The 24,344-nt window shown below is 41.7% G+C and overlaps 1 protein-coding gene across 6 annotated transcripts in view; it reads right to left on the reverse strand.

The window, feature by feature from the left end:
- The window catches only part of MAD1L1 (mitotic arrest deficient 1 like 1), a 385,042-nt gene that overhangs the window by 142,521 nt on the left and 218,177 nt on the right, over positions 1–24,344 (reverse strand). For all 6 annotated transcript variants that reach the window (XM_087732706.1, XM_087732708.1, XM_087732710.1 and 3 more), the window contains exon 15: positions 21,642–21,732. In XM_087732706.1, the coding sequence (XP_087588832.1) occupies positions 21,642–21,732 (91 nt within the window). The remainder of the gene's footprint in view (positions 1–21,641; positions 21,733–24,344) is intronic.

The raw sequence follows: 24,344 nt of genomic DNA on the forward strand, positions 1-24,344 counted from the left end.
GGAGAAATTCTAGTTTTTTAGTGTTTCTCAGTAGGAAACTAGTTCTTCAGCCTTTGTATAACAAACCACCAAGGAGAGGACAGTCCAACCTTAAACAACAGCTATCACAACATGCTGTTGCACTGTGGTAGCTACGTCGTTCCCATTAAGTTTTAATTAGATAACACATGCATAACTCAGAAACACAGACTAGCTGCAGTTAAGAAAGCATCTTCTCAACTTTATTTGAGCAAACCTGAAAGACAGCCTTTCCATACTTCAATAACCACGGATTTTCTGACAGCACACAATCACACTGACTTTCAGGGGTTAGATCATATTTGCTATGGAGGAATGCATTTTTCTGTCGTTAGACTTTTGTAGCAATTACCTGGTCATTTTTCATATTTCAGTTACTGTTTTGTTTTTAATGCAGTTTTAGTACCTTAAAATTACCGCTACTTCAGCTGTAATCTTCAGCAGTACACAGGTTCTCCAAGGGAGCTAAAGGCATTTATTCCAAGTTGCTTTCACAGGCAGAACCCCCAAATAGTCTTTGATGCATCTGGGATGTACTGACAGAAACCAGGGAGTTTCTGCCTGAAACTGATATTGAAGAGTAGACAAGCACCTCAGAATTCATCTGCCTGAACCAGCAAAAAGCGGCCTCAAGATTAACAGTAAAAATCCTACTTGCATACACTTATGCATTTTTATCCTCCAGCAGGTCAACAGCGAAAAAAAAGATCAAGAGAGGTGATAAGGGAAAAGCACATTTGATGTTAGTGATTTCAGAAAAAAATATTATTTTCTGTAATCACTGTGAAAGGAGTACAAATCTCTGCCATCGTCTTGCTTAACAGAGCTCAACAATGCTTACATTTCACTTGAGAGGAAATATCCGTTTCCATTATTTTCAGCGCACTCAATCACTCCTCTACTTTCTTCTCCAACTTAAAACCTTGAATTGGATGAATTTACCTACTGAAGTTTGCAAATTACTAATCACCCATTGGCAGTATTGATCTGCACATTTTGCATTTACTGCAGTCGGAATGAGACAGCACTGGCTGGTGAATAGACTGTGAAGACAGAAAAACGAGATTAACCAGCTAGCCTCATACAGATCAAGTTATCTGCTGCCTTGTTCACTTTTCATGAAGCTTCCAGAATGCAGCAAACTGAATCCCCTTAACTCGCAAAACAGGACTGATACATAACTCCATTAGAAGGAAAGATCAGAAAAAGCAAGTAACACAATTTCATGGAAAACAGGTCTTGTCAAATAGAGTTGAAGAGATTTCAAGTCTAGTTAATTAAGATAACTGTGTTGACATAACAGAATGGGAATTCTGTAAAATATTCGCCTCGGTATCAAAATGGCATTTTCTTTAAAAACGGGCATGATGCAGAATCAGACTACAGCAGTTTTTAAATCGACCCAAAGCTGATGAACTAATACTGACATTTCCCAGTTACTTCCAATACAAATTGCTTCTTTGGCCAATCATATGCAGCATACATTCTCTAAGATACATAAGAAAATAATAAATCCGTACTAAAATATGCAGATAACACAAAGGCAGAATTGTTGCAAACAAAGCCCACAGAGATAGCTTAGAAATCTGATTGTGCTGGGCACAATCATAGCACATGAATTCAAATGCATCATGAGACATCCCGACGCGCAGAATGTAGTCTCAGGTATACAACACAGCAGGTGCTTTCTAGAAGACAATGTCTGCAAGGAGGGCTTTTGGCCATGGTTAATAACTGAGGGTTACTTCCAATTTAATGCTACGGGGAGAAAAAAAAAGGAACAGTGAGAATCTTTACGTACCTACGCAGAAAACTGAGTAGGACTAAAGAAACAATATTGTCTCTGAATGCAGCATTGATGAGACCACTACAGTGATAATGCATCCAGGTGAGGTATGCATGCATAAGAGGGTTGTTGAAAATTAAGGAAAGTTATGAAAAGATTTCCATGAATGATTCATTGTCTGAAAAACATGGCTTACAATGAGAAATGAATGGAAATCAAACTATATCACTTACTATGGAGTAGGCTGAAGCAATTTGATCAGGGTCTTTGGAGGAAATCTGACACTAGATGGTTCTTTAATCTAGCAAACAAAAGCATAGCGAGAACCCAATAGCTCATGGTAAAGTCAGCGAACTGGAAATAATATATATTTTTAATAGCGATGGTTAACCAGGGAAACCAATACATTGTCTGCTGCTTAGTATCTTTAAATCAATATTTGATATCTTATTAAAAAGAAGCTGTCAAGCAACCACAAGTCACTGGGTAGAGATTTCTCTAAGTAAAACTGTATTTTTTGTGTTATATAGCAGGTCAGACTAAATGGGTATTCTTTTTGGCCATAAACCTCTTAATTCAACTCATTCCACCTCCTCCAATTCAAAAAAAGTGTTATCCAATACTTTCATCCATTCTCTCTCACATCGTTAATTCCCCTGCTTACTTTCTAAGCCTCCAGACAATTCTGTAACTTCAGCATTTATTCCTCTTAGACATAACAAGAACCTAGATGTTATCACTGACACTTTAATCTTTTTCAAGGAGATTTTTAATTTGTAGAGAAATTATATTAGAATAAATGCCTCTAAATATAAAAATACTTTCAAATCTATGTTCATTTTAATATTTCAGAGTGGCAGAGCTGCTCAAATCCTCAGGTGATGGAAAAGCAGAATGACACTTAAGATACAGCCACTGAGTTTGTGCTTTTTTTCCCTAAAGGAAATGTCTTTTTCACAGTCATAACGACAACCTGAACATGCACATGCTGATCCATACAGATGTAATCCAGCTCATTGGAAAACTACAAGGGTTATTTGGTGATTAGAGTGCAAAAAATCAGAGAATGGAAACAGGTTTGTCACCTGCCATCGTTCTTGGTCACTAGGCTTTACGTCAGGGAGTCTCCATCCTGTTTTAAAGGCAGTTAAGTTAGTTTAAGGACTTCTGCTTTTCTGGGAGATGTTGAAGAGAGAAATAAAGATGGATTGAGATGTGAAAGCTCAAGAAACGAAGTCACAAAACACAAACGCATCTCTACATACATCCCTCTTGACCACATGTGTACACATTCTTTGTAAAAGAACCATTCTGCACACATGTTCATCTTCATTAAAGTCAGAGCTTTAATAAACTATTTCCTGTCCAACACCCTGCTGCCAGTCACACATCCATCTTCCACAGCTGCCCTCTGAAGGCAGCATCTGCCATTTAGTTTTGAGCACCTTTGGAGACAACAAGGCACCTAAAGGACTGCAGAGTGGAACAGGGAAGCAAACACCTTGAACAAGCACAATTTACCCCTGTAATCTCAGATTATTTCTGTCCTAGCATGTACATGTCATGGTAACAACAACATGATTGTGGTTCTTAATCTCCATCAAGCAGAGGTTCAGAGAGATAAATAATTATGATTCTGCCCTCAGGAAACACCTGGAACACCATGAGCTGGCACACTGAGAAAGCCAGCTTCAGCAGTCAGCTACAAACTGGTCTTTTGTAATAGATAAACCTGGTCCACTAACCTCAAGCTTGGTGCCCCCCCAACTACTTCCTAGCCAGTGCTAATAATTCTAATCCACATTAAAAAAGCCCTAGAGGAGACCATAACATGCCTGCCTCTCTATACAAAAAAGAAAAGATCCCAAACATCCCTAATTCCTCAATACACGCCTGCTTTCTCTGGATCAGTAATGAGCTTGTCCATGTTGAACTTGAGAATACTATTCCATTTTATGAATTCTGCCTGGATCCTTACCAACTGCAAACTCTAATTTGTTTTCTGAATGCTATCTCAACTGTAAGAACCGATCAGTGCCTTCACTTCAGCTCTGCAGCCTGTATATTAAGTTAAACCACACACGAATGTGTTTGCCTCTCAAAAGCCGTTAAATGAGATAGTCTCCTATTCAAAACTAAGCACTACTAGGCAAAGAACCAGTGAAGTCAGGAGCACTGCTCTGCCAGGTGAGATGGTCAGCAAACATTGGGTTACCAGGTCGGACAGTCCATGCAGCCTCCTCGGGAGGAGCACGTGGCCCCAAGGGCTCGACTTCTGCAAAGATCAATCAGCTGCGCCCAAGAAGGGCCAAAGCTGCTCAGGTCCAGGCAAACTTAACTGTACCAGAATCTGACAATGTACCAAATCTGGTGGATTAAGACAGGTGTAATAGATGGTCAAAGGAAATTGCTTACCGAAAAACCATTTTCTTTCAACATTGAATTGTTTCCCTCATGCTGTGTTCTTCAAACCACACCGCATCAACAGGGGCTGCTACAGCCAAGGCCCTGAGCACCCCCTCCTCAGCACAAGGGACCAAGTTTCAGGGCAATTATCCATAAATTCCACAGAAGCAACTTTCTCACACCCTGTAATACCCACAACAGAGCTGGGATTTGTAACATCTCCTTCCTTATTGCCTGCCAGATCCATGCACAGTCGATAAAACTGGCCACATCCCCAAACCTTTCAGTGTTACCAGCCCCCCAGCTCTGCTGTAGCACTATCTTCCTCTCACTGCTGCTGCTGAGCTTTCTCTCCTGCCTCTACACCTCATGAACATTTATGTGGGAGGTTTTACTTTTCCAGAAATAAGCTTCCTTGACCAAATATTCATAAATAAGTGAACGAGAGCCTGAGTCCTGTGGTTTTTTGCTTATGGCAACCTTATTGCTGATTTGTGCTTCTGTCAGGGATGAGTTTTGCTAGGGTGCTACAACAGGGCAGCGAGCATCACAGCAACCAGCCAACCTTTGCTTTCAGGAGATTACCAACTTGTTCCTGTGTCCCTGACACAGGGTTGGAAGTGGGAAACTACTTTTATTGTGTGTAGGTTGCTTTGCTGCACTGCCAGCCCCCATCTGGGCAGCTGCTGCTAGTCCAGATCACTCTCATCTCTGAAATAGTCATGTGAAAATAGAGAGTGTGCAATGGGCACCCTCAAAGAACAAGGTACTTGGAGGCAGAAGGTGGATTAAAATCCAGGTTTTTATATATTACTCCCTACAAGTGAGCTCTCAAGTGCTTAGTCTCTAAGCTCTTGGGAAAGAACAGTACCTGAAAAAACACAGGGACACTGACGAGCAACAGGGAAGTGAAGTAATGAGAGATTTGGCTGCTAGTACTAAAATTCTAAAGACAAATTTTACTTATTTTCAAACAAGCAAAATACTTTCCAATTCTCTCTCAGGAGATGGGAACATGCAGACAGACAGTGGACCCAAGGCTGCTTAAAATCTGATCTACAGTCTGGCTGTCGTGGCACGCTGCAAGGGATTTGCAACCTTCAGCCTTAGCTGGTCTCTCTCAAACGTGCACAACCCTTTGAGCAGCTGTGACAGGCATCCCAAAAATCACAGCAGAAAGGGAGCTAGAATGAGGGAGAGAAGCTGGAATAAGAGGATGGAGATAGTTCCTGTGCAAGGCACAAGTGAAGAAAGCTGAGAAGGACCCTGCATGGGACCATGCTGTTGCTAGACGTCAGCAGATCCCTCCTGGGATGAGCAAGAACACCAGCATGAGGTAGGGGAAGATATTCCAGGCTTGATTTAAACACCTCCATCCATTGCAGTCACATCTACCAGAAGCACCTGAAATCTCCATTTATCACCTCCCTATTTTAAAACTAATCAATACCACTGCGGGACAGCAACTTTCTGTGCAAGTAGAAAACAAGATGGCCTAGAGCCCTTGGAAATTCTCCCTGTTCCCTACCAGCTTGATACCAACTCTGCTACTGTGCCTGCATCACACACAGCCCGTGCTGTAACACAGCCTTAAACAATGCAGCAGCAGTGACTACTTTGCTTCCAGCAGCTCAACAAGCCTCGAGCCGTGAGTAGAGAAAGAGCCCCCTCTGCTTGCTTCTCAACAGCTGTGAAAAGTGTGTGTATAGAGACTAAGCGTTTAATGAAAGGAAAGTACTCCTTTACTGAAGGAGTATGTGGGACATAGCTGTTAGCTACGTTATAAACCCGTGCCTGTGTGTGTTGGAAGAGGAGTATTGAAGGGGAGAACAACTACTTGAGAAATAGAAAAAGGTGCAGTCTGCAGATACACAGAGCACTCCAGCTGTAATTGGCTTCAAGTAATTCATAGTGGCCAGGTGGCTAAAAGCTAGAGAGAAAGAGGGATCGAGAGAGTGCCGTGCTCCATCAGCGCACGCAGCAAAGTGCTATCCAACTGTCCAAACAGAGTTTTTAAGTGTTTGGCAAGAAAAACTGGGAAGGAAGTTAACTAACCGAGGATGGTGACCAAGAGAGGGATGGAGGGTGGCACAAGTCCAACAGTGGAAGGGAAAGATGAGAAACAACTTCTGTGCCCCCTTGACCTCACCAGTTTTTTTCAGATGTGTAATTCCTATGGTAGATGACATGGTGGTTCAGGTGTCAGAGCCCATCTGAACCTTGTCACTACAACAGCCTATACTGATGCTACTTCCAGAGGAGATACACCCACTGGGAATTAAATATCCTGGCACAGAAAGGTTTTAAAATAATTCTGCCCTTTCCCTCATTCAGTACTTTTGCTAGTAACATACACATTTAAAAATAGCTGAGGAGCCACGCACGCTTCTAAGACAAACCACAAGCCTTTGCATTAAGTTTTACTGACCTCATATGTAAATTTGCCTGTAAAGACTGGTAGCCCATTATATACTACTCAATTACTACAGCAGGCATCCATCCTGTGCCTTTCACAGTGATCTGTAGCCTGTAACAGGTTCATAAACAGCTCAGAAAGATGACTGCTGTAGATTTCACTTAACTCCTTATCTATCTGCTTTAAATGGATTAAATGACTGTGTCATTAAAATGCTTGAAGTAAGCCTTTGATCATAAACTTCTCATCATTTTACAGTTACTGAATCTGGTCCCTAATGAATCTTACTCTGCCATATTTCTCCGTCTTCTGTTACCAGCCTTGCTCCCCATTAGTCCTGGCTCCTCAGTCCTAATGCGACTGCTTTGTATGCCAGACCACTGCCTCCTTACAGACCTCGATTGTATCTGCTGATTGCCCAACCCAGAGGAACGGATGAAATGCAGGAATTTCATTTGAGGTGGGGTCAGAAGGAGAGAGAAAATAATCCACAAAACACAAACCACACGAAACACTCTTTACATATTCACTGCACAGCTGCGTGACTGCAATTCCTTTCTGACGGCCCTTTCTTACAGCGACCGGAGGGCCCCTGCACGCTGCGCACCAGAGGAGAGAGGGGAAATTTGGGCAGTGTGCTCTCCCACTCTTTAGGGAAAAAATGTTTTTTACTTACATAGTAAAGAGGTGAGAGGAAAAAAAGCAGTACTGAAGGTCAGGGGATTTTCTGCCACAAAGCACCATCAGATTTTATCGGCTGTAACGAAGGATGTGCCAAACAGGGATCTGGATCTCTGCAGCATGCAGAGGCAGGGGAAAAGCTAAGCTCGTGCTACTGTGAGTGCCCCAGCACAGACAGCAGACAACGGCCACCAGCCAATGTCTAAGCAAGGGGAAAGCCACTGCAGATCCTGGAAAAATATCATAAGCCTAGCCAGAAGCAACCAGTGAAAATGGAGGGAGACAAAATGTCAAATGACCTGGTCCATGAGCAAGTGAGGTTGCTAGTAGTCAAGGAGAACAAATGTTCACCAGTCCGCAACAGCTGGTAGAGATGGGGGACCACAAGGGTTTCACTGAAGTACTTCTGCATTCAAAGTTTTGCTCCAAACTCAACCAGGCTACAAAAACAGTGATTAAAAGTGGTGTTAAATGTAGCTTCTTGCACCAGTTTAGTCTTGACAAAACAAAGCAGCTTACGAGGGGTCCACACAGGAGGGCTGGCTAGGGCATTCTCCAAGCATTAGGGTAAAGATAAACAGGCAGGGGCTTTTGATGCATTAGACAATTATAAAAGTCTTTTTTAGAAGAGAATGACAGTATCAGATCTCCTGAATTTTTATATTTTCTCCTTGAGAAGACAACGACCTTTTTCTGAAACACTTGAGAGAGGGGTTTTTTTTTAGGGAAGTCCACTTTCATCAGGCACAACAGAAAGAGTACACCTTAGGAATTCATGTCTGGCTATCATTCAAAACAATGTGGAAGGACTCTATGGTGAGAGTGGCTTTTATCCTTCAGTAATCAGTAGACAGAAAAGGGAAAACAAGGAGGTCCTTCCAGTAGCCACAGGAGAGGAGTACTCTGCAACGTTTCATGAGAACCAAATGCCTGCTTCAGTTGTAAACTCTATTAAAGTCACATGAAAGTGTTAAACCGAATGCTGAAAAACCACACATTTGATATGGAAGAGGCCTATTATGTCAACTTGCATAGTCCTTGCCAATGCAGCACACTGACTAATGTTAATCATTCTGCGTTCTAATTATCTTACCATTATAGCAATTTCCCTGATGATCATCCTTTTTTTTTTTTCCCCTCTTCTGCTGTTGTTCAGTGTTTTTCAATGATGCAGCCTGTATGGCTTGGACCACCTCTTTGCCATCTGAGTGTTTCCAAAGAATATACCAAAGGGTGTGCTATTATCTCTCTCCATCATTCCCTTGGCTTACCAGGACATACTTCGTACTTTTAAACAAAAGGATGCGAAAGAAGAGGACGCTGCTTTGCTTCTGTCCCCTCACATGCTATGCACTGAAACAGACAGGCTGTGGAAACCTCCCAGATGACACGGTGCTAAGCTCTCCTAGCACTTGGTCTGGCGACACAGAGCGTAGCAGTGTTGACTATGATGGGACAGCAGGAAACAGCATCCTTGCTATTGCCCAGCTGGAGTGAGACTGTCTTAGTAATTGCAGTAGAGCAAGAATGGATTTAATTTATTTTCTGCTTTACTCCAGAGAGAGAAAGAGGCCAGATTTACCCAATGGCCTCATTTCTAACCCCAGAACATGAATTACTTGCAGATTTCACAGTGAGTAGATAGAAGCAAAGACACAGACAAGTCCCTTGAACCAAGGATGTGATCGGTCCTTTCTGCCTCATCACCCTCATGTACATATAGTGACATTTTAATTAGCTTCCCCTATGTCTGACAGACATCCTGGGTCACGGAGAGAAACTGTCTTTCACTTCATACCCTCACAAAATAAGGGAGCTTGAAAAAAACAAACACCCAACAAAAAAAACAACCCAGTCCCCTCTTCCCTCCTACCCAAGCAATTCAATTACTTGCCAGACAGCACTAAGAATCCATTAGAGAAGAATATATTCTGCATTTGCTGTGGAAATCTCCTGGTGATCTTATCTGTCTCAGTTCAAGCTCAAAGCTCAATTGTTTTTTTCTGTCAGTACAAGCAGACTTCAAGCAGCACTGAAATCTTTTCAGATGGGGAGAGTCATCTCTTCATTTAGAATTTACAAGAATAAGAGAGATTTATGGATAAACTGAAACAATAAGAGGAATGGCTGTGGGGCAACCTACTGGATTCTGAAGGGCTTTGAGTTAACTGCTCCAAGCGGTGAATTCAACAGTATCTTGATCTGACTGCCTAAAGAAATAAATACTTCAGAAGCAGCCTTGCCCAATAACAAGTTTTCAAGTGATCATTGAGTAAACTGGTAGAAGGGCATCATCTCTAACTCTCACACATACCTAAAGGACTTGCACTATCGTTTTGATCCCTTGGAAGCATGCAACATCAGTAAAGAGCATTAAGTTGAACAGAATAGCCAAGGAGCTGAGATGGGGGGGATGAGAGGGTAGGCTCAGGAGGAATACACTGGTGAATTGACCGATAGGTCTGTTTTGCAGTATGTCCAGTATTTTTTTCTCTAGGATGCTTGAGAGAATGGACCACAGAAAAATCTCCAGGTGCAGACGCAGATCTATCTTCTAAGCAGTTAGCGTCAACAGCAGCATCACACTCAGAAGATATCAGAGACCCTGGGAAAGCAGAAAAGCCAAAAGACATTGTACATTCAATCCCCAAATTACTCAGAACTAGAAGCTAGCGTCTACATGCCACCACAGCATAGCCACTAGGCAGCACCAGGGAAACCATTTCATATGTTATACAATCACTATTCCTTTCCACCATCCACCTGAAGAGGATCCTAATGAATGTCTACGATACTGCCACATCCTTCATTTCAACTTCTGCGAACCTTAAGTGAACGGTTTGACAACAGCCACGGTTGCAGCATGCCCAGGGAAGCACTTCCAGCCCTCACCCTGCCTCCGTTCTCCCTCCCGAGCAGTTATTTCCCTCTCCGTTCAGGCACCTTTACCATCCATCTGACCACACTCCAGTCTGAGTCTGCTGAAACAATCTGGGTGACATTTCCTATTTTACACCCATATATATCAAGTCACATCTATATATAAATACAACACCACATATTATAATAATTGTCTGCAAACATATATATATATATATATATAAACAAAATTAAATTCACTGGTGGTGTCTTTAAATGCTGCACCATGATAATATTAATCATAATAACTCGCACATATCTAATCACGCTTTTTCTTGCACACTGAACGGATCAACCTATGAGCAATCCCCGACTCCTAGGGAAATAACCTTAAGGTCAGCAACTCTAGCTGTGATGGATCTGGAGGCAAAGCAGCTCCACAGCTGAGCTCCCTTGCAGACACTGCCCTGCCAACAGCTTTTCACATCCCCCTACTCAGAAAAATGAGAAAATGTCTGTAATTACTACTGATTGCAACTGTGGTAGTATTGCGCAGAGAGAAAGGATGCATCCACTGGAAGACAACCAAAAATACACGAGAGGATCTCTGTGGAGCTCATCTTTGCTGCGCAGCCTTCATGTTACTGTTTTTTCAAGTTTTTCATCTTGCTAGAGCCAGAAGCACAATGAACTCCCTTTTCAAAAGCAGCGTCTTTGTTCTGAAAGGTCACAATCCCGACTGAACATCTTATGTTGTGTCCAACATGCACAATAGTTTTCAGAGACTTTTTATTTCATTTTAAATGTCCTGCCAAAAATGCAAAGAACAGGCACAGATTCTGTATTATTTAAGATACATGGGGTTTAAACATTGATCAGGGGAAGGAGCAGTGTTCCTGATGAGCCGAACCCGACGCTTGGGTAAACACAGATGTGACGGATCACCTGGGAACCCTCCCACCTGTATTTAACACAACTGGGCTTTACAGACACCACCACTCCTTTGCACACACAGAATCGCCTCATGTGGTGCTACTGGTTTTTAAAAAAAGATACAAAGATGCTGCTCTTTCCACAGCGTTTTGCTTACCCTGCCATCCTGACTGTCTATCCTCATTTAAAGAGAACAGGCCTTCTACCTAAATTAGGCATTGTTTTCCATTCTACTGTTACCTGTCTTTCAAATCTAGGTAGGAAAGCTGTCAAAAACAATTACTTTTTTCTGACTCATCTGCATCTATGTCTCTCTCGAGTCTTATCAAACAATAGCAAATGGAAATTAAGGCAAATTTGGAAACTTAGACTGGGAAGAGATCATATCATAATCCGACTGCATTTGGGGTGCACTGGCAGAGATTCTCTGACATCGGGATGTTACTTCTCCCTGCTTACGCCCCTGGGTCTCCCCAGGCACATCACAAGCTCCGATCCCCAGCAAGCCTGGACTGCAGATCGAATTGCTCAACGCCAAGCATTTGAGTGACAGAGGCACATCAAGTTTCCTTTCTACTATTTGATAAAATTCTTTAGGGGAAACCCATTTTCTTTATATAGATCTCTGCCTCCAGGCGTCAAATAGGTGGTAGGTCGGTCTGATCAAAGGGAAGGGTTCTGGGATATGTAAGATAACATATCAACATCTCACATGCTTGAATCTCCCTGACAGAGGTCACATAAAGAAAACGTGTTCCTCTGGAGCACACTACCATCTCCATCAGTGCCTCAGCTCAGAGTATCTCCCCATTTTCTCACATGTATTTTAACATCATTACGACTGCTGCCCACTCTTCACTGTGACACGAAACAGGCAGATTTTCCCCTTTTCCCCATCACACACGCACAAAAAAGACTGGCTAACTCTGACTTTGTTTCTTTTCCATAATCTGGGTAACACATCCTGGTCTTCTGTCTCTTGGAGATGGTGTTGAGTTGTTCACATACCAAGTGGTAGAGGAAAAATCCTGCACTGTAACCAGAGTGTCCTTATCAGAAGGATAAAACCGTTGAAGAATATTACTGACTTTGACTTTACATAGACGAGTGGCAAAAAGCCAGACCACAACAGAAGAAGTGGCAAAGACAAGGACAGCATGAAACTCTAATCTATTACTTTGTTTTAATCAAAAATTTGAAAATAATTGGGTCATCAAAGGCTGAAATTATAACAAATAATGAAAAGCTAAAAGCCAAATGTGGAGCGAGCTGTAACTTATGGACATGGTATTCACAGAAATCTGAGAAAAAAGCACAAAGCTTCAGTAAACAAATCTTGCCAGGCGCTATTTTCCCTATACGGGTCTAAACAACATTTTTGTTTTGTTTCTGTGACATCGTAGCAGAATTCAAAGCAGCAGCAGAATAACAGAAAATGAAAAAAGAACAATTGAAAACTAATTCGTGCCATCAAATGACTACAGAGAAAAACCAGAAAACTATAAAGGGACAGTCACTCTTATCATTTCCTGAAACTTCGCTTTTTCTTTGCTGTGTGATAAATAAGATTAGAGGACCTTAAAAGTGAAGTCTCTTTTTAAAATGGTTGTGTCTGTTTCCTCAGCCTTGGCTTTCACCTGGAGGATGATTCTGGGGAATCACTGAAACGCTCTTCTTGCACAGGAGCCTTCTGTAGCTGCTACTTACTACTGCTTCCTCAGCTAGCATTATATGTTGGGTGGGGCATTTTATAAACACAACTGTGTGTCTCAGCATGCAATTGTACCTGAAATCACTCGTTTTCTTACATCCTCGCTCTTTTGATCATACAAGAACACTAATAGAGCGGTGTCTCTGTCACCATACTTGCCATTCACGACAGTGGTACACACACAGAGACTACCCCCTGGATTTAGCGGTTTAGTGACCCCCGCCACGCAACCAAGCCTTGCACGACTTTTAAAACCTCACAATTCATTCTGCAATACTTGTTCAGAAAAGAAAGGCTTGTTTCAAGCCAGCTTTCTTGTACCACCGCAGGACTTCAACAATTTCTTGGTGTTTGCCCCCTGCAGAATACATGCACTCTAGGAGCAACCTCCTCCTTAGTGTAGCAGCATCTTCATCTGCATTTTGTGCTCGTTACTGATTTTTCTACTCTAGCATGGATGCTGCCTCTTAAAGTTTGTGCTTCATGTTTACTGGTACAGCGACCTTTTCCAGCGGGACACTTCCCCTGCCCCAGCTCTCTCCCTGCTTTCTCTGAGCTCTCTGTGCTGCTGCTCAGCTACTGACGCTTAGTGCACCGACCTTTCCCTGTTTCGGAGCTGTTCAGGAAATCTAGAGCTCACCCTTCTTCCCCTTCTGCTCATCTAATGAGCTGTGTGATGCCACACAACTGCTGATATTTTCAGGGATAGCGGCAGAAGTACATTAATGAATTTATTATGGATTTTTGTGTTAAATGTATTATGCAAATGTTAATCAGTTTCTGCAGAACTTCGAGAAAGGTGCTGCATGAAATAAACAATACGGTGTTAGCTCTGGCAGTAAAAGTTATAGACCTTCAGGTGTTTAATATTCAATGTGAAAATTCCTTAAAAAATTTTTTTTAAAGGGCACGTTGGTAACATTTCCCTGTGCAAATGTGAACCTACACACTCCTGGTCCCTGATGTTAACAAACATTAGCAAGTCTGTACTGTGCATGTCCTTGTTTTATTTGACATCCACTTTGCACATCACATTTGTCAGGGCCACGGAGGCCAAGAAACAGCTTCTCCTTGAACCACCTAATGACAGATCTACAACTTGATGACATGTTTATACTCCTCCTCTCTGCTCCCATGGAATGTTTCTAAGTCCTGTTAATTCTAATAAATGCGCTGTATTCAGAATTAACATGTACAAATATTTGCATAGCCCCAGCTAATTCAGTCTCATGTAGTCCTCAAGGCTTGGAGCATAGCAGGTTCTACAATCCTTCCCTTTTACACTGGTTCTAGGACTTTCTTCAGTACCTAATCTACATGGCACAAGATACACGGTGTTTTCTCCCAAATAACACATATAATCCTTTTAGTACAATTTATAGGCTCATTATAGGGGAAGTTCTTTTCCCTCGCATTCATTTAGGTAGCACTTCAGCATATACCCTTAGCAGTTCACTGTGAACACTAGAGATACCTACACAGCAAACTACAGTTTGACTATAGTTTAACCTAACTAGCTCAAGCAATAGTTGAAGTGAAGGTGTAACAGCAGAGGTTTTTGCTCAGTGACTCCACAGTGCTCCTCTAACCCTAGCACATTACTGCCTGTGCCATACCATCCCCAGTGCTGTTGTTACCCACGGTACCAGATTCCCTCGGTTCCTGCTGCAATCACAGCCAACTTGCTGTGTGCATATTCTCCAATGTTCTACGCAAGCATCGCATACCTCTGATCTGTCATAAATGGATACCCCATTTAGTCTAGGTTATATGCTTATGGTGAGCAGTAGAGGCATTTGGGTCGTGGAGAGACTCCTGAAAGTGTAAAGGTAGCTGCAAATACCTGAAAATACCTTTGGAATCACAGAATGCTTTGGGATGGAAGGGACTTTTAAAGGTCATCAAGTCCATCCCCCCTGCAATTGGCAGGGACGTCTACAACTAGAGCAGGTTGCTCAGAGCCCTATCCAGCCTGGCCTTGAATGTTTCCAAGGATAGGGCATCTACCACCTCTCTGGGCAACCTGTTCCCATGTTTCACTACCCTCACTGTAAAAAATTTCTTCCTTATATCCAGCCTGAATCTACCCTCTTTTAGTTTAAAACCATTACCCCTTGTCATGTCACTACTGGCCCTGCTAAAAAGTCTGTCCCCATCTTTCTTATAAGCCCCCTTTAAGTACTGAAAGGCTACAATAAGGTCACCCCGCAGCCTTCCCTTCTCCAGGCTGAACAACGCCAGCTCTCTCAGCCTTTCCTCATAAGAGAGGTGTTCCATCCCTCTGATCATTTTTGTGGCCCTATGAGGGCCTATGAGACTAAGAATTAGGAATGCCCATCCCTGAGTGAAATGCCTATGCTACACTTGAGCTATTGGGTCAATAATTAATAGAAATGGTATAAATTTAACCAAGGCAACATAGATGTTTATCACATACTTTTCATTGGTGTTTTGAGCAAAACTGTGGAGTGACCTGCAGAGTGGTCTCTGCCAATATACCCTTGAGCAGATACACGCTTCCTTACACCAGTGAAGACTTGCTGCAGCCTGTGAAATTTTGAAAATAATCTTTGCCTGTAAAAGATGAGCTTATTGCTGATAAAATCCAGGAGTCTGTGAAAAGGATCACAAATCGCTCTGCTCCTCATTCACTCCCACACGTTCCCATGAAACTCAGTGTACTGGATGAGCCGGGCAGTATGATATGATACAACTTTCTGCAGACCTGGACCTACACTTCTTTGCTTCGTTCATCTTCTTACTGGGTCTCCTGCTGTATGTTCTCAGCTATTCTATCTCATAATTAAATCCTTCTGAAGCACACAAATTTGTTCCTAATCCTTGCCAAAAGCTATACCTGACAGAGGTGCCAAGTGGTTTGCCCAAACCCATTTTAAGAAGCCTTTTTTTTTTCTTTTTAAAAAGGGCTAAACTTGACCACCTGAGGTTTTCAATGAGGACTAGCTGTACCACAGAGGCTAATGTGGATGACAGCACACACAGATGAAGGAAAAAGGACAGTAAGTTTGTGAAAGGAAAAGCATGGAGATAATCCAGGAAGAAGACTCCTGAGCATCTGAGAGGTCAATTAGGGAACCTTGAAAGGTTGACAATGTCCCTTTAAGTTTTATAACAGCATAAATGATTCATTTATCATTCTTCACTGGTCACCTAATGAACAGTTAGACTGTTAAATGACCTCAACTTTGCCTTGGGCTCTTAACTCCAAGCTAGTTACTGCCTGGCCGCCAAAATCCTAACTATAAAATGAGTCATTAATGCTTAAAGAGGAGAAACGTTCTCTGTCCACCACACAGAGGAATTTGTGCTTGGGGTACAGCTCCTCCATGTTTTGTTAGTCCCTCAAAACACAGCGCTAGGATAAGAGGGAAACTAGCCCAACCACAAAGGTTGCAGAGATGACGGGGAAAAAAGAAACATGAGAGCACTCTGGATGCCCCAGCACCTTCATCGTCCATGGACGTTTGACTCCTGGAGAACTTAATACAGCAGACAGCAGCCACCCACTCTCCCTGCAGAGCCTCCCCTGCATAGAGCCTCCTGCTTTGGTGGGACCAGCCACCACAAGTCCATGCTAACTTAGGGAGGCCAATTAAAATGGCCTAAAGTAGACAGATAGGACAACTCTTCAGACATCCACTCTATTTGTATCTAACTTTACCAATTATATCAGCTACTCTTACTAAAAAAATGATAATATTTCTGCTTGCAGAACTTGCTTATTTCTTATCTTCAAATCATTACAGCTACAACACAACTATCACCAAAGTCGACAAGTGGTTTACACCTTAATTTGTGCAAAAATAAATAATTTAAAGCCTGGGAGAAACCAAGATTTAATTTAACCAGATTAATATCTTAAATTGTAAAACAGTCGATAATAACAGCGAAGTTAGACATTTAGAAAGTAACTACTGCACATGCATTAATGAACACCTCGAAACACATTAATAAAGTCATGTCAGCATGACCTCGTTAGTACATTTATGTTTTTCTTAGGCAGCTCCTTCATGGACACTGTAATAGGGAATTCAGTCCCTTCTGTTCCAACAGCAAAATTTACCATAAATAGCAACTTCTGGCTGGGGAAAGTCTTCTGATGACTCTCCCCAAGCCACGTAGCGAGTCAGCTCTTTCCAGGCTCTTTGAGGTAATGGGCAAAAATAAATTATTTCAATATGTATGAATAATATTGCATTTTTATGAGTGTTGCTATTATATTACTAACCAGCAGAAAGGCTAAACACAGTTAGTTATTACTGTGACCAAGGGCATCACACTGAAAGTTGATGAGTTCAGAGTTTGTGCCAAACCATGAACCTTTCACAGAGTCAAACTACCCTTGTATGGTCTCACCTAGTCTGTGAGATCCTCTCCCAGCTTTCAGGGACACTGTTCAGGTTTCCTTGATGGCCAGCATCCACAGGTGATTCCTTTTACTCAGAAATGAGCAAGAAAATAAAGACTCCTTCCAGTTAGCCTCATAAATGTACATGTACACACTCAAAGGGATTAGGCTGCTAGCTTGGCTATGGGACTAGAGGTGATTTTCAAGCCCAAACACGTCTCAGTGTAAAAAACATCTCCCTGCCTTCTATCTGTACAGATCCACTTGTCTGAACTCTAACTGGAGGTTCATTTTTCTCACCAACCAGCTGTGAACTAATTACGAGGACTTCTAACTAGTCCTGCTCCCTCTCCAAGCATATGGATCCAATTAAGTCAAACTGCAGCTGATTTTAATCAATCTTACTTGAAGCAGCCAAACTTGAAGAATCTCTTCTCCTTCAGCTCGAAGAGTAGAGGAGAGCAGGAAAAGCAGGAGAGTAGTATTTGCATAAGGAACACTTCACATCCGCTTGGTTGCCTGTAAACACAAGGCTCCTAGCAGTAAGAAATGCTAATTGAACACTCCTCGCAAGTCTTTCCTCCCACTTTATCCAAAAAGCACTGATTTGATCAGTCTCTTTGTTCTTGGCATCGAGTTGCACTTTTCCACCAGCGGCTTGGGAAGTTGGTCCAGATCGTTTCAGATAACTAAACAAACCAAACCTTCCACTGATATCTCAGCAAGTCTGCCCACCGTAGGCCAAGCAGTAATAGCACATTTGTTTTCCTGAAAGCCTTTTTTGCTTCATCGAAACAAAGAAGGATAGAGGAGAGGAGACAAAATTGTTTGGTTAAACCCATTCTTTTCATATATTTCATGTATTATATGAATCCCTCTCCTGAGCCACAGTTCAAATGTTTTTCTTAAGATAATATCCTGGGCGATGGGCAGGCACCCTCAGCAGGGCGTCATTTCTCTACAGTCCCAACATTTCTTGTGTTTTTGTAATGTGAGGTTTTTATTAGCAGTAAAGACCTGACCAGTGAGTAATATCCATGCTAAAGTCTTTATACCAGTGAAGGAAAATCAATGCAGCCTGCAGCTAGGTGTCAAGAGCCAAGGGGTTTTGGAAGAAGGGGTGTGTGGAGGTGGAAAGCGCCTTCAGCCATAATTCAAGCTGTCCCCACACAAGCACAGAATACAAAGAGATGTCAGATGTTACATACACTGCTGTGGATCGCTATCAGTATCTCAGTTTCTTTATTTGCTAATACTGAGCTCAGGGAGTGTGAATCACACATCTAATACAAAAGTACCTTTCCAAATGCTCGCTTGCTCTCTGGCCAGTCCATCAGGGTCCTGTGGTTCACAAAGTGGGCTATTGTTAGCAGCAGCCAAAGCAGAGATGAGCAAAATTCATGTGCCAATACTCGGATACAAAATGATGCAAGAGGAGGCAAACATTTTTGAGACTTTACTCCTTTCCACACATCAATACAGTCAAACATTGATGTTTTAAATTACCAAATATTAACTGTATCTCCCTAGATTTCATTTACCACACATGGCTTTGTGAACTCAACAGACTTTAGTCCAGTCCAGTGTAAAGCAGTCAAAGCCTTAATTCTGCATCCTGCCTCTTCCTCTTCCAAATTCACAACTTCAGTATGTCCCTCCTATGCATCTTTCATTTAGTAGATACAAGTCCAGAAAGTCAGAGGTTTTATTTTAAAAAAGAAGGAACTGCAGATAAAGATTTATCAGAAATCACCCTCATCCTACATTGTTTAATGTCGCCCCCTACTTTCTCTTACACCATTATTTGATTTGATGCCATGCTTTTCCCATGTTTGTAATTTCAATCATCTTTCTGTTCAGTAAAATTTTCTTGTGATTTCTATATATAGTTTGTCTTGCCTTTTTTTCCCCTTTGTGATAAAGAGAAGTTATTTTAACCCATCATTTCCCAGTGATTTCTTTCAGAGATGGGAATAAATAACATGTCAACTGGCAACATTTCAGTGACCTTATCTGGGTGTATAGTAATATTTTCAGCATATTTGCTCAGCGCTGATAGAAGAGGTGAATTTCTAAGCTTATCCTTAACTTAGCGGGTTCCCACTGTAAGGAACCTTCTCCCAATGTGTTTATTAAAAAAAAAAAAAAAAAAAAAAAAGTCATTCTAAGCTTGGCCTGTCAAGATATTTGCTTCTCAAGGTGAACAAAAAATGGGAAGGCTGATGTTTTCCCCTCTGAGGACTTCTGAAATCTTGACCATTCAGTTGGGCACATACTGAACAATACTGACACTTCAGCATTCAGCTTACATATTCCTATATTTATACTCTCCTCTCTACTCCTCCACCTTTGGAGAAGCTGCTTTTGGCAGCCAGTCTTCTAAGACACAAGTAAAGTGAGAAGCTAAGGAAGGGGAGCTACCTCCTCTTAAATGAAGAATTAAAGCTATGTCCTCAGCCTGGCAAAGCAGATTTAAGAGCATGATTACCTTAATTCAGCTCACTAACTAGCCATTTGGGGGACTGGCGGATTTCTCTTTCCTAGACCTGCTAAGCCAGATGATCACCTTGCTTCTCTTTTTCCACACCTACATGTTATCTCATCCTTCCCATATAACTTTTACTCTGCTCTATCTGCAGGTCGTTCCTGTTCTCCCCCACTCCCTCCACAAAGCCCTGACCTGCCAATACAGTATTCAGAGAGCACCATTAATCAGATACGTCATGGGGATCCTGTGACGAGCTTTCAAAGCCTTTTTGGTGAGCAGTACAACTGTTATTGTATAGTAGCTTTACCACTGTATGAAGGTCCCATCTTCTTCCTATCACCACATTACTTTTCTACACTGTGAAAGCTCAGCTAGCCAAACAGTAGCTGCTGCTGATCTCTACCGAGGACCAGAAGGCAGACAATTAGCAAGACTACACTGAAGACTTTGGACCTTTCCTCTTTGAATGTGCAGTTTAAAAAGCTTGGTGTTTTGGCATCTCAAGAGCAGTATAAGAAACAAAGCAAAGCATCTCTAGGTATCACAAAGAAAACAGGGAATTCCTCTGGTCAGACCTTCCTGGCAAGCCAGCAACCATTGTAAGACAACGTTGCCAGATTAAATGTGACCTGAGTGAGCTGCAATCTGCTCTGAAACCAAAGCTGCTGTTGTGTTTGTTGGAGACCTAAGCATCCAAACACCAGTCCAAACCTTTCATCTCCTTCTGATGACTGAAACCCAATTAAAGGAGAGACGGGTGACAGGTTTCACACTAAACATGGCTCAGCAGAGATGCTCAGCAGTTCTCAGCTCCCTGCTTTATCAAAGCTGTCACTTCCCCTGTCTCTAGGAATTGGTAATAAAAAAAAAAAAAATTTGATTCCCCTCTAATAGGTGTCAAGATAAAATCAATGGTCTGTCTGAAATCTGGGTAATTTCAAACCTGCAGGTTTTCTACGATGAAGCAATTTACACGAAAATGGAAAAAAAGAAGAGAGAAGGAAAGAAAAATTAAGAGAATGGAATGCTACAATGCCGAATTGTTCAGCATATCAGTGAGAACAGAAGGGAGAGAGAACACTATTCATAGCAGGATGGGCTTTGATTAAACAGATTCAGGTTTTTGTTTGCTCCAGCACCTTTCAAACAGGAAACACTATAAAAGCTTGAAGCGACTCCCATGCCCCTCCTCTGCACAGGAAAGCTGTTCCCAGAATGAGAGCTGGCTGAATAGACAGTCCACTCAACGGCTGCAGGTGCCCTTGCCCTCCTTCAAGGAGGGTGAGACTTCATGGATCTATCCAGAGTGAAAAGCTGAAGACCTTCTGCCATATAGGACAGCACTACCTCAGGAAAAGGTAAAACACCCACAGTAGCACACCAAAAGAAACACACTCTTTCATTCTTCTGACTCCACCTTCTGCTCTCCATGTCTGTGGTCTGGAGATGCTGCCATGTCATCCTCTCAACATCACTGATGCTTCCTGGCTTGGAAAACTACTACCTAATGAGGCCACCAACTGGTGGTCTCTGTCTCCATCGCTGATAGCAGCAGTGGAGTCTTCAGTACGAACGGAGCTCAAATTTTCCTGTCAGCTCCATGCTGTTAAGCCCTGTCTACACTCCCACTTTGGCACAAACTAATTTGGAGACAGACAACTTATGGTAGTGGAGTTATTTAAAATGGAACAGTTTTTAAGGCTCCAAGAAACCTCCAAAGAAGAGGTTCTAGGCAAAGGCATCTAAAAAGACAACTGCATCTGCGTGATTGCATCTGACATCAAAACACTCCAATAACATGGTCAGAGATACAGGTGTGTTGGTGCAGTTTGCATAGGCTTCCAAAAAATGCCTTGCCCAGATTGAGGGAAGTGAAGTTGCTTGATGTGAGCATTCTGGCACATCTGTTAGAACAGCTATGGTGAATGGACCAAGTCAGGCTCTCCAGCTGCTCTGGGCCTCCACATCTCTTACCTGCAGAGTTAGCTTCTCCAGTTTCATTTCCAGAGATCTGTTCTCCTCTTCCAACTTGCTGCGTTCAGCTTCCAGCTCCTCAATTTTCAGCCTGGAGAAGAAGGGAAAGTTAATACGCTGTGTCCCTGCACAGTCCCACCACAAATAATCAAGTAAAACATGAAATCACAAGCAGTATCAGATTATTGCTGTATTCAGTACCACAAAGCTACACTACCGAGGCAGTTAAAACATATGATTAAAAGATACAAGTTTGTATGATGAAAATATAATTTGCAGAAGTATTTTAAAAATATACAACTTGAATATAAAGCAAATTCAACTTAGATACTTCCTGAACCACAGACTGAGTCCAGACCATCACATTTAGTAACCACCAACAGCTAAAATCTCCATGAGTGCATCAAATCTCTTTTTGATCTGATTTATACTTTTGGCCTTCACAACACTCCTTGGCAGTAAGTTCCACAATTTAATTATGTACTGTACGAAAAATTAGTTCATTTTGTTTTATACTTCACATGTGATTATTCCACTGAGTGCCTGTTAGTTCTGCTATGAAAAGTCGTGAATAACTGTACCATACTCCCCTCTCCATACCGCTTTGCAGGCCTCCCCTATTATTTCCTGAAGAATCTCAACTTAGTCTTTCCTCACATCAAGGATTTTCCGTATTTCTGCTCATCTTGACTGCCCTTCCTTGTTCTTCTTCAAGCTGTATATAGACTTTTTGCTATCAGAAAAGCTAGAACTACAAACAGCACTCAGATGTATTCAGTGGTATAATGAGAGTTTCTGTTTTGTTCTCATCTTCTTTTCTAGTAATTCCTAGTATTCTTTTTGTCTTTTTAACTACTGAGTGCTTACCTGGTATTTTTAGAAAACTGTTCACAATAACGTAAGATCTCATTCTTGAGTGATAACAGCTCATTTAGAGCCCACTATTGTGGGAACAAAAGTAAAGGTGTTTTTTCTTATGTGCATCAGTTTTGCAATTGTTGACATACAACTTCATTTCCCATCTCGAGCAGCATCATAAGAGTCTTCTGAAACTCTGAACAGTCTGATAAGCTGAATAGTTTCATATTAACTCAAATTCTGTCACCTCACTACTCATAAACTCCTCTTTGTGCTGGACAACAAGTTTCCAATAAAAACCATTCCAGGACCTAGTGAAAAACCCCCGGTATTGTGAAAACAACATTTATTCTTTGATTTTCCATCTCTTAACTTTGTATTACATAAGCAAATTAATGGAAGAAAAATGCATCAAGCTTTACAAAGTAGAAAGACATTATATTATCTCTGGCTAAGGAAATCCTGAAGACAAGGCACTAGAACCTAGGAGAGCCTTCTGGCGAAGTACCCCAGTAGCTTTACCCTATTCACATGGTCATCTACCACCGGCCACCCCTGCAGACAGTACACTGGGACAGCCAGCCCTCCGTGACTTTTATATTCTTATTAATCCAACAAAGAACCTTCTTTCTTATTCCATCAAAGCAAAGTTTCTTTGTGACCTTTGGCTCAAAGCTTTTTGAAAGGTCAAATATATTATATCAACCACATCAGCCTTAGCCAAATGATTGTTGAATCCTTCAGAGAACTCTATCAAACTTGTCAGGCAGGGGATATTATTATAAAACGTTCGATATAACATTTTTGCTTGCATTTAGGTACAGAGTACAAAAACCTTAATGCTGCTTCAGGAACCTCACCTTTCACATGTTAACTTCCTGGGATTAACTGTGCAACTAATGCATATTATCATTGATCTTTGCATTCAATTTTCTCAGGATCCTTTTCCAGAATATTTTTAAAACATTAATTATCTTGCTTGATAATACTCACTTTTAAATGATCTAAATTAAGCTGAAAATCCTTGCACCGTGACAATAAACAGTGCACCCATCTGCCAATATCTCAAAATTATGCAACAGAAATTTCAGGTACAATGAAGAAGTCGTCTCTCCTATTCACTGGGCAAAGTTACAAACTTTTCCATAGAAGCTGGTTGATCTACAACATGTTCAGCACAGAAATGTCTCCTTTATAAATATGCAGCTTGAATTGCTTAAATTATTTGTAAGCCTGACCCCTGCTGGTAATTTTCAGATATTATCAAGTATCATCTTTTTTCACTCTTGGAAGCTTCTAAACTGCCGAGGAGCAGCTTTTAGCATTGTCTAGGCCATTAAAAAAGATCATCAATAATTTCCAGAAGAGACACAAAGCTAGCGGGGATGGAGGATGCTGAAGAAGCAGAAGACTGAAAAGGTCGGAAAAAATGGAAATTCAAAATGGAATTAATGCTTTTAGCGGCGTGTTTCTAAATGGATTGCAGAACAGGCCACAAGAGCAGCAACATTTTTCTCTGAGGAACAACCGCACAGCAGCTACTGAAAGGTCAAAGCCAGACAAAGGACTCTCATCAGTACTTTCTCCATACTTGACAAGTTGAATTTTAATTTAGAACAAATTTGTCCCCATCCAGCCTCTCAAATAAGCTGTGGTGTTGCTGTTATCTGCTTGCAGAACTTCTCTCCATGTGGAGGTCTAAGCTCAGGCCTCTTAGATGCCCTTTAAAAATCATTCATAGCAAACACGGGAAAACACTTGACAAAGATCTGAGACAGAAGCGAGCTATAACAAGGATAGGTTCAAGTCACTGTATTTTTGTGCTATATCACCTGCAATTTTAAG

The sequence above is a fragment of the Nipponia nippon genome, unplaced genomic scaffold, assembly GCF_047370975.1.
Source record: "Nipponia nippon isolate SJK-2023a ecotype South Korea unplaced genomic scaffold, ASM4737097v1 scaffold_5, whole genome shotgun sequence".
Lineage (NCBI taxonomy): Eukaryota > Metazoa > Chordata > Aves > Pelecaniformes > Threskiornithidae > Nipponia > Nipponia nippon.